The sequence below is a fragment of the Spea bombifrons genome, chromosome 3, assembly GCF_027358695.1.
Source record: "Spea bombifrons isolate aSpeBom1 chromosome 3, aSpeBom1.2.pri, whole genome shotgun sequence".
Taxonomy (NCBI): Eukaryota; Metazoa; Chordata; class Amphibia; order Anura; family Pelobatidae; genus Spea; species Spea bombifrons.
Window position 1 is genome coordinate 12,273,174 of NC_071089.1, and position 11,111 is coordinate 12,284,284.

Below are 11,111 nucleotides of genomic sequence, written 5' to 3' on the forward strand. Positions count from 1 at the left end.
TCTTAATCTAAATATGTCAAAGGCAAATAAACCCACACAATGGATTCCTTGTCCTGCTTAGAGCAGAAATTCCACTTTACTCCGCATTCCATTTCAGTTGAAACAATCGCCCTTCTTCCATACAAACTTCACATTGCCAAGAAGGACTTGTAGGAACTGCACAGATTGAGATGTGATTTCAAAACCTAATTAAACAGAGAGCAGGATAGAGACGATTTGCCTACAATTACCAAGCTCAGTATGCAGCAGTGGGAAATCAATGATTACCTGCACTTTGTGTTCTTTTGTTTGACTGTACCTTGACCTACGAATGTGTATTTAAGGGAGTTGTTTCGGGGCAATCTTACACACGCTCAACTCCGATTAAGTGCAGGGGCATAGCTTTCCTAGAACAACAGAAGCCTCTGCAGTTATGGCTGAAGATTCGGTTGAGTTAAAACAAAAAACAGGGTTAGAAAACAATGGTTTTGTTGCTGACCATGGCTACGATGGTGAGGGCAAGCCAACCACCACCCAAACTGAAGATGGCCATACTCTCGCAGTTCATGTTGATGCGTTGCCTGAAGACAATCTGATCTTGAAACCTTATGCTGGGATGCCTAAAGATGTATTACTTCAGTTTTCGAGGCGGCCATGCTACAGAATAACTCGAGAAATTCTTTTCTGGTTGATCATTGCAGCGACGGTAGTAATTGTGGCTGCAACCATTGCAATTATAGCTCTGTCTCCAAGATGTCTTGATTGGTGGCAAAGTAGTCCTATTTATCAAGTCTACCCAAAGTCTTTCAAAGATAGCAACAATGATGGAGCTGGAGACCTCAAAGGTAACTATTTTTCTTTTCTTCTGGCTTCTGTAAAATTTATGGTTTCTGATGCAGATGTTTATCGGTAATGTATGTGATGTAGGGGGTTCTGTGTAATGGGTGAAATTTCAGCAAATCCTTAGTAGGATAAACGTTAGGGTTTTTTAATTATTATTTTTATTATAAGAGGTTGTGATGGTGGCTGTTGCAGAGCTGTGGTTGGGCACACCATCATCTTTGATCACCCTGATCTAATGCTCCCTGTTAAGAAATAATCCCTGCTACACAGCTGGCGAAATATATGTGTATTTCCTCTATATTCACCAATAATGGGAACTTTTTGGAACACTGTGTGATCACCTAAGCAGCAATGCATTCTGAAATAAATAGCATATTATTATTTTTATATCTATTCCGTCTGCCCAGTTCACTTTCTGCGTTCTTAGTGTTGCAGTGGGTTCCTCTCTAGATGAAAAGCTTCTCACTACCTTTCTCCTGTGATGCCATTGGGTGCGCAGCTGTGTGTATTAGTTTCCCACATCCAGGAGTCATAAAGATTTAGTTTGTTGAGTGTTGTATAAAACCGCTACATTAAAACCAACCAAAAAAACACATGATCTATTTTGGTAGACATAAAGCGGCGTTTCCCTTTACAGTGGATTCGGTGACGATGCTGGAACTCAACACAAACAATAAAATGAAAGAGGAATGAGATCAAGCATCACCTATGTATTCTCATTTCTGGACAGGGAGAGATTAGCCGCTGTATGTTTCTGTATGTTACTCAGCCGTGTTCTATGTGATAACACTGGACTCCTTGTGAGCACACGACAGTTATAAATAGAGAGCTCTATTTACAGCCCACACTCAATTTCCACAATTCATTTCCTACTCTTCATTTACATAGTTCAGAGCTGTGAACAACCCACCACTCTCGCATACGGAGGAAGGACGAGTTAACCAGAAGAAAATATAAAATGACCATTCCTGTATTGTGATATACAAAGTATTGTGAGCTATGGATGAATCAGGGGTTTTAAAAGCTGCCTTGGTTCCCCCCCCCCCCTTGTGTTCCCTTAGTGTTGGAGATTGTCCCAGTCTTAGCCAGATGCATACTTTTTACAAAGAATAATAAATTGCATAGTGATAACTCACTAATAATCAGTAATGGTCTTGCGTGAACACCTGTCTCTAGTAAAGGAAGCCATTTTATGGTAATTTTCCCATTTTAAGATGGAGAACCAGAAATGGCCTCCTTATTATCTGAATCCCAGTATTCCAGAAAACTCATACCTAAACTAACCAAAGGACCAAATACAACTCATCCCTGCCTTCAAGTCCTAAAATAACTATTAACATTCATTTTGTCCGTGGACATTTAGGAATCCAAGAAAAAATCGACCATTTTCTGTATCTTGACGTGAAAACAGTCTGGGTTGCTCCTTTCTATAAATCTTCACTAAAAGATTACCATTATGCTGTTGATGACTTCAGAGATGTTGACCCCACATTTGGAACCATGGCTGACTTTGACAACATGATCTCAGCTTTGCATGATAATGGTGAGTTGGTGGTTAGGCTTCATCATGCTTTCTTCTCATATATATATATATATATATATATATATATATATATATATATATATATATATATATATATATATACTTTAACTCTATATTTAACTATGTGTTCCACCTGTTTCTAGGTTTAAAGCTAATTATTGATCTAATCCCAAATCATACAAGCAGAAAACACAACTGGTTTCAACTGAGTCGTAATAAAACTGGGAAATACACGGACTACTACATCTGGCACGATTGTCAATATACTGCCAACCAGGCACTACCTCCAAATAACTGGGTCAGTAGACTTCCTTGTCTTTTTATTAAACATGTGTTTGACTATGAAGCTGTTTGTGCGAGCTGCTGCATCACTAGTATAGCGGGGGAACATAATACACGTTACACGACCCCACTGGGTGCTTCACTTACCAGTGTGCTTCCGAGTACCCCTGTGGTCAAGCAGAAGGGCCTGACCTTCTTGCTGTCTTAGGTGAGAGAACATGAAGGCCTGTGAAGCCGGTGCCGACATAAGTAAAGTACACATAAAAAAGCATTGATATGATAAAGCCTTTCTTCTAGCCATGCTCTACCCTCAGCCCTAAAACAAAAGTGTCCCACTCCAAATGTTGGAGTATATTTAAGAGGTATCACTAAAAATAATACTTTTTTATTTTCATTCCTTTCAGGTCAGCGTTTATGGAAATTCCGCATGGGAGTACGACGACACCAGAAAGCAGTGCTATTTTCACCAGTTCAAGAAAGAACAACCTGATTTAAACCTCTATAATCCAGATGTCATAAAGGAAATTGAGGTAAGAAATAATCATATGGAATGAAAGGATTTTATCTTTGTCCGTAATGTGTGTATTGTGTTATAGTGAAGAAGGGAAGAGGGGCAGAAAGCATATGGATGCGTTGATAACTCTCTCCATACTTGCTTATACTTTCGTCCTCTTCCGGCACATGGAAGGTGTTACTTTCCACCCGTTTTAAGAGATTTTTTCAGCTAGCAGTACTCCGGAGGATTCTGGAGTAAATGGGTAACTCGGCAGAACAGATCAGCTGGCTATTCTGTTAAATACAGTATCTGTGTTTCTGTGACATAAAAAATAAATAGTAATACGGCCCTTGGACCGAAGGGAATTTTGTTGTCTCAAATTCCACATCTAATCTAATCTGTCACATTATATGCTCTTCCGTTTTCAAATATTTATGTTGGAAATTGCTAATCATGTTACATGATAATCACAGCGTAGGACCTTGTGATGACGCACCATAAGTTATCATATTGTTTATGTATTTCTATATCGGCCGGATCTACTATTTCTACAGCAGCGCTTGACTATTTCAGCTCCTCCGCTTGCTTTCTATTGGTGGTTTTAACATGTAACGTTAATATGGGGGCCATTAAAAACATGCTGGTGTTTCCAGCTTCCTTCAATAAACCGGGCGCCATAACTGCAAGGGTCTCCTTATTAAACCTGCGATGCAACCAGTACTTTACAGTCAGGGCTAAAACTGTGGCCCTTGGTTTATATTGTTCTGCTCCGAAATATTATCACACAATAGTGAATAGCTTAAAACAGGTGCAACGAAGTATGGAGTACCCCAGAATGAGCATGACTCATGACTTAGGCTGTTTGCAAAAGATCAATTTTAATGCGAAGCAGTAAAGATGGTGCAATGGCCAGTCGCTATGGTTACTGCATCACTTTATAACTGAATTTCTATTTATAAGTAACCCCCTCTGTTTAACTCTGTTAATATAGTCTCTTTATAGCACAATCACACAAATAAATACATTTTAACTAGCATGTTTTTTATAAGTACTCCCGGGGAGTAATGGACCAAAGACAGTAGCCCTTTTACCCTTCTGACCGCTCTCTCTCGCCTCTTTTCCCCGTGTACTTGTTACTTGCTCAGTCGTCTATTTCAATGTTCTACTAAAAGCTTGACGCTGAAAGTTAGAAGGTTAACAAGTTTACTGTTCAATCAGTCCGTGTGTCAATAACTTATAACATCTCTGAACTTCACCCTTACAGCCTTTCACAGTAATTAGGAACTGTCTCTGCATACTTCACGTTGCTGACAAGTTGTCCAAGAAACCTTTGAAACATCTTAGATTTATAATTATTAACACCGTTTTATGAGTGACACAAATTATCTGTTAAGCAAATTATAATTTATCACCCTGAGCGATGAAAGTGTTTAGAAGGAGGCAGAATGTAACTGTGTATCAAGTTATCTTCCAAAACATGTTCTGAAGTACCGTTATCGGGAAAGAATTCTGAGGAATAAGACTCATGACAAGGTCCTTTATTTTGAAGGGGAGGGCCGGTAAGGGACGGAGGGGCTTGCAACCTCCCAAGGGCTGCTCTGGTTTGAAGATCTTGCTTAAAGTATCGTTGTGTGTCTTACTTGTAATGCCACTTATAGCCAATTGGTTATAGTATTTTTTAATGAACAAGATTGATTCATTGATCAGTACACACATTTTCTATAAATAGCAAACAGAGCTGTGTGTGAGAAAAGTGAGTGAATAAAGAATAAGACATAAAAAAAAACCCATAAAATCCAGTGCTGTATACAGTAATACATTTCTCACCCCTATGGGTATACCACCCATAGGGGTGAGAAATGTATTACTGTATACAGCACTGGATTTTATGTTTTTTTTATGTCTTATTCTTTGTCACCAGAGGCCTGGGAGTTGGAGGGTTCTGCGCAGTATCTTAGCTGTTCCTAGCGCTGCGCTCTTCTGGACGGAGTGTTCTGATGTCATTCCTGGAATCTGTTGGAGCCACCCTCCCAGTTTAGGAGTCACAGCCTCGAGTGAACCTATGACCACTTGGCCCACTTTGGCCTTTACTATCCACATCTTCTCTAGTTCTCCTTTCAGGCCCTGGTACCCCTCCAGCTTCTCATTCTCCTTCTTCCTAATGTTGCTGTCACTTGGCACCGCTACAGCTTTCACCACCGCTGTCCTTATCTACCACCATGATGTCGGGTCGATTGTCCGGCACCTGCTTGTCCATCTGGATCTGGAAGTCCCACGGGATCTTTGCCCTGCTAATCTTCACAACCTTCTGTGAAATCTCTCATCTGGGAGGGTTTAGCCCATACATGTGCAGAGATTCCTGTACACGATGCCAGCTACTAAACACTTTTAATAAACACATTTGGTGGGTGTTCCCCTTTAAAGACAATTGCTTTTGAGGATATTCGCCGGCTATACACCTGGGATGAAGGAGAAAATACCGTTCTGTACTGAAACTTATTGACGTTTTTCATTGTGTAGGACATCATAAAATTCTGGCTAGAGAAAGGTGTTGATGGATTTACAATTGATGCCGCGAAATTCCTTCTGGAGGCTGGACATCTCAGAGATGAACCACAGGTCAACAAATCACAAAGCCCAGTAAGTAACCTCATTTAAGAAAATACCTTTTAGAACACTCAAGGAATTTTCTGTGTGCAAATTTAGTCAGACTAGCTACCTACATGTTTCCAGTGGCTGGCAATATCTGCATGTTGCTGACATCACATTGTAATAAGTAAAATGTATTTTGATTAAAAAAAAAACTTAATTATTGTGAAATATTTTTTTGTGTATGATTCCATAGCATTTAAAATGTTGTCATATGCAGAATAATACCTTGTCCAGAAACAAACATCGTATTTTGCATCAGGTCTTAACTGTTCCATCATGACATTTAAGTATCATGTTATGTGTATGATTACAGGATACAGTTACAAATTATACAGATCTGTATCATGACTATACAACCACCCAAGTGGGAATGCATGACATCATTCGCAGCTTCCGTCAAGCAATGAACGCGTATAGTAGAGAGCCTGGCCGTTACAGGTAAACTAAACGAGACAAAGCAAGAAATAAGTTCTGTAAAAAAAAAGCAAGTACAAACTCAACATTACAATTTCAGATGGACCCTTGGAAGTGCAAGGTTTTGCTTTTAAGTAATAATTTGCTGTATACTGGGGAGGTTTGATGCGTTTGGCTAATTACTAATTAAATACAAAAAAAAAACAAACAAACAAGCTTAAAACAAGAAAGGAAAAGGAACGTGGAAATTAACAACAAAATTATAATGTGAAATATGCAAAATGGACAAAAGGACATGTTGGGATATACGGGTACAATAGGAGAAGAGGACCCTGCTCTCGGGGGCTACAGTCCATTAGTGTTAAAAGCATAAAGAAAATTACAAAAAAAGTTGTAAATCGAGAATTGTTTTTAAAGTTTTGTAAATTCCCTTTCAGGTTTTTGGGTGCAGAGTCCAATGATGAGAATATGGTTAGGAACACTATGATTTATTATGGCAATTCTTTCATCGAAGAAACAGATTTCCCGCTTAATTTCTACCTGTTAGATTTGGGAGAAGGTATTTCTGGTAATTTAATATTTGAAACGGTGGACCTCTGGATGTCATCTATGCCGAAAGGAAAGTGGCCCCAATGGATGGTAAAATATATTACATACTTAACAAGACTTTCACTGCACTTTGATGTGATTTTTTTAATATTTAAGGCTTTTTATGCAGGGAATTACTTCTTGAATTGGCAGTTTACCGCCCCCCCCCAGCACTTAAAACTTAGGAATACCTATACCTATACAACCATGCTTTATATAAGCAAGAATGTTTATTAGTTACAAATAGAAGCAACCAACTTTTTGACCATGAATGGTCTTCATCAGCGTCAGGAATAAGTATTACAGACGTGGTGGTTTCTATATGACTTATAAACTTCCTTGCTTATATAGAATGTGCATGGTTATTATTTTTTGGGGGGAATAACTCCCAAACCTCTTGTTTGAACTGAATTTAATTTTAGGTGTGCGCATCCCCGCTTAATCTTCTTGATGATACCTCTTCCTCATAGATATATACCCCTGTAATGTATTTTTACTTGAAAACTAATGCTTACATAAAATTATTCTTTGTAATAGTTGGTCATATCTGGGTTTGTGAGATGATGGAACATTTATTACTTAATCCCCGCCTTCGGGTGTGGGGGGGCTGCAGTTTTAGGTAGTCATTTTTGTATAACAAAATGCTACATTTCCCTATAAATTACATGTGTTGTAACATATAAACTCCGTGCATCATAGATCTTTGCTCTTCTTTAATTGAGTGGATTATAATCATCAATTCTCACTGGCGGTATGTTTCACTTTTATAATTGGTTTGGGAGGTGAATTCCGTATCTTTGGCTGGCCAGTTGGGTCAGCTAACATACAGCTTTTGTTGTTTGTCATTACAATGTAATAAGATGTATTTTCTACATTTCTTATAAATTTTCTTCAGATTATATAAATGGAAAGAATGTGTTTGACTCCTAAGTGATTTCTACAGGAGTATAAACACATTCTGGTGTTGTAGGGGCTTCTTACAGTCATTTTCAGAGCCTTCACGATATCCCTGTGCAATTCCTGAAATGTATTTCTGATATCACAATTAGGTTGGAAGCCCAAGTAATTCTCGCATTGCATCACGGGTTGGTAGAGAATACATCAATGTTATCAATATGCTCCTACTGACACTCCCTGGCACGCCTATAACTTATTACGGGGAAGAACTTGGAATGGAAGATGATCCTTTAGCTGATAACCCAAATATGAATGAAGAATATGATCGCGTAAGTAAAAACAGATTATTGTTGTGGGTAAAAAGCACTTATTTTTTTAGGACTGGATAAGTAGTTGTTTCTCCAGCCGCCCCCTCTATGGCCCTACTTAGTCACCGGCCCCTTTTCTGCTTACAAAACACCCAATTGCCACATTTACAAGATGGCCCTATTTTTAATAATAAAGATGTTTGATGGCACTTCCTATTAATATACCACTTCAATTATAATTTTCACTATGTATTAAGTGATATGTTAAGAAGGCGTGAACAACGGTATAAGATGATGATAATGAGCAGTTCAGGCAGATGTTAGAACTCGGCACTTTGCAAACTTTGAAAGTCAAATGGTTTGTGTAATTGTTTTGGAAACATTTAGTTTAAATGTTAACCTCTTATGAAGCTGGGATCAGTGGCAACCTGTGTCAGGGTCAGCATTATCTAAACAATTTCCTCTCCCTTCTCCTTGTTCATCTTTACAAAGGCTGCTAAAACCAATCAACAAGAATCAGCAACTTAACAGGGAAGAGATTACCATGCAGATCATGGAAACGTTGGGAAACGTCCTGTATGGCATACGTTGGGCAGGGTTTTAATAAGTGTAAACATCATTAACTTTTTGTATGTAGTATAATCAACAGTAAAATGTAGGGTTTGAAGAAAAAAAAAGTTGGATCGGCTTTAACTTCATTGGTGCCTCTCGTTGCATAACCTGTAGACTGAATTTCCAGAGAAGACGCCGATGCTGTGGGATTCACATCCAAACGCTGGATTTAGTGAAGCCAACGCAACATGGCTTCCAGTCAACCCGAATTACGCAGAATCAAACGTGGAAGTAAGTATTACTACCCAGTAACAGTTCCTCTCGTTTTCCTCCGTTATGCCCCATTGTAGATCCTGTGAGTCACGCTGACATCCTTCACACCTTGCGTGAGCCTACTGTTTACCGAGCCAGAGCTGTATTCATTAACAATGACTTTTAATTTTAAGTCACTGTGTAACGAAGTATTGATTTTCTGATGATGAAATATTCATAATTCTGTTTCCTAATTATTGATTTTCACAGCTGGGTTTTCTAAGCTCATAATAAGGCTCCAGAGCCTTCTGGAGCAAGCGTTTAACCCTCGCAGTGCTATCTGTATTAAATGTATTAAAGGGCATTCTTTTGTTCAAGCCTCTAGCATAATGAAGACAAAGATATTGAATAATGGGCATTTATACACTAAAGGCAAGTTTTAACACACTTAGTTCAGTATGCATTATAAAGGGTTAACCAGGGCAGAGATGTATTTAGTCATTTAACTGACTTAACCATGCATTATACAGGAGAAGCTCACTGTATGCCCCTGATTTAGTAACTAAACTCCTTTGTATTTCCCTGATTTTCACTCAAAGGAGGATTAACCCTTGGAGAACCAACCACATAGGGATATATGGTTGGCCAAGTGGATCCAGTAGGCTACTCACACATCACCCCTGAGTGTGCAGGGATCAGACATCACAGGCGCTCATTGAGCCCCCTTCGCCCATATGTAAATCTAACCTTATAATTAATAATACAGATGGGCTTTTGAGAGAACAGTCATCAGGTGTTTTGACTCTAGATTCTACTTTACTTTGTTCTGGCGAAGCGACAGGTTATATTCTACCTACAAAAAAAAATACCATGAAAAACGTTTGTAATATTTCCCTTCTATGTTTTCACAGACTCAAAAGACCAAACTAGATTCACCGCTAAGTTTATACAGAGACATAAATTTACTACGAAATAACGAGCTACCTATTCACAGAGGATGGCTGTGCTACGTATGGAATGATTCCAACATTTTTGCCTATGTCAGAGAAATGGATGGCTTAAACAAGGTGTTCATGGTTGTGCTGAACTTTGGGACCGGATCAACTATAAACATGAAAGCGTCAATTCCAGAACTTCCAGCCAAAGCAACAATTAGACTCAGTACGGTGTCTGCTAACAATGGCAAACAGGTTAACACAGACAGCATTCAAACACAGACAGGAGAAGGCTTTATACTGCAGTATAAAACCAGCAAACAGCTGCATAAGATGGACTCGTTCAGGGATAAGTGCTATATATCTGAAAAGGCGTGTTATTCCAGCGCCTTCAATTTGCTTTATAAAAATTGTTAGGCATTGATCCTTGTGCAAATTTGGTGTGAGCTCCGTACGAGGATTTTGGAATCCTTAAATCCTACAATGAAGCATTGCAGCAGTCTCCAGTCTTGTGAATGCCTGCTAATAATGATGGGAGCTGCACATGGTCCTTCTCTGGTCCACGTGAACTGCTACTCCCATGATTCTTAGCAAGTCCCAGACTCACGGGACTCTTTATTCCACAGTAACTGGAATATCTCACGTATCTTCAGCCTTTTATGGTCCATCGCAGAAGATATTACAATCCTGAATGGTTTCTTTTTTCATATAAATGATATTAAACAATATAAAACATGCCTGGTGGCATTTAATTTTCATAGCAATGGGTGTGATGTATTCAAAAACAAACATTGGAAGCAAATATCCATCTGAAATACTAGTAGACTGGAAATAGCTCAGACATTTCATTTATTTAATGTAAAAAATGCTTACATTTGCCCAGTTATTATACTGTTTTAAGCCTTAGAGGGAGATACCTGTAAAGAGAAATTGTGTGCAAAGTGGTCCTACTAGTCCACCACTAACCCCTGGCCAATTACCAGGTATGTCACAAAAAGCTGGTCCCACAAGACCAATGATGTAACTGATAAGCCATGTGTTAAAATGGCTTTGTCTGATGATATCCCAGTCTCCCCTCTGCCAACAAGAACCATCATTGCTAACCCTGAAAGTGTTTGAATGCTCAAAAAGAAGTTCAGGTTTGTGACCACTGGAAGCATCGGACAACGTAATAGAGACCCCGAGACATCTGTACACCAACTTCTGGGGTCTCTGATGACCGTCTCTCCCGCCTGATCACTCATGCTGTAATCATGAAAGCATTAGCAAAAAGCAAAACAATAAAACATAAAAAATAAGGTAACAATTATTTAAAAATTAAAACAATCGAAGGTAAATATGTGGGACCCCAGTGACATTGTTATGGATAT

At 38.9% G+C, this 11,111-nt stretch overlaps 1 protein-coding gene across 1 annotated transcript; it reads left to right on the forward strand.

The window, feature by feature from the left end:
• Nucleotides 1-312: 312 nt before the first annotated feature.
• Nucleotides 313-10,478, forward strand: SLC3A1 (solute carrier family 3 member 1). Its single transcript, XM_053461255.1, has 10 exons — nucleotides 313-824; nucleotides 2,186-2,365; nucleotides 2,509-2,663; nucleotides 3,052-3,177; nucleotides 5,664-5,783; nucleotides 6,109-6,233; nucleotides 6,647-6,848; nucleotides 7,847-8,023; nucleotides 8,729-8,845; nucleotides 9,718-10,478. Exons 1-10 carry the CDS (start codon nucleotides 413-415, stop codon nucleotides 10,156-10,158), a joined length of 2,055 nt encoding a protein of 684 aa, XP_053317230.1. The 5' UTR covers nucleotides 313-412; the 3' UTR covers nucleotides 10,159-10,478.
• The last annotated feature ends 633 nt before the right edge of the window (nucleotides 10,479-11,111 follow it).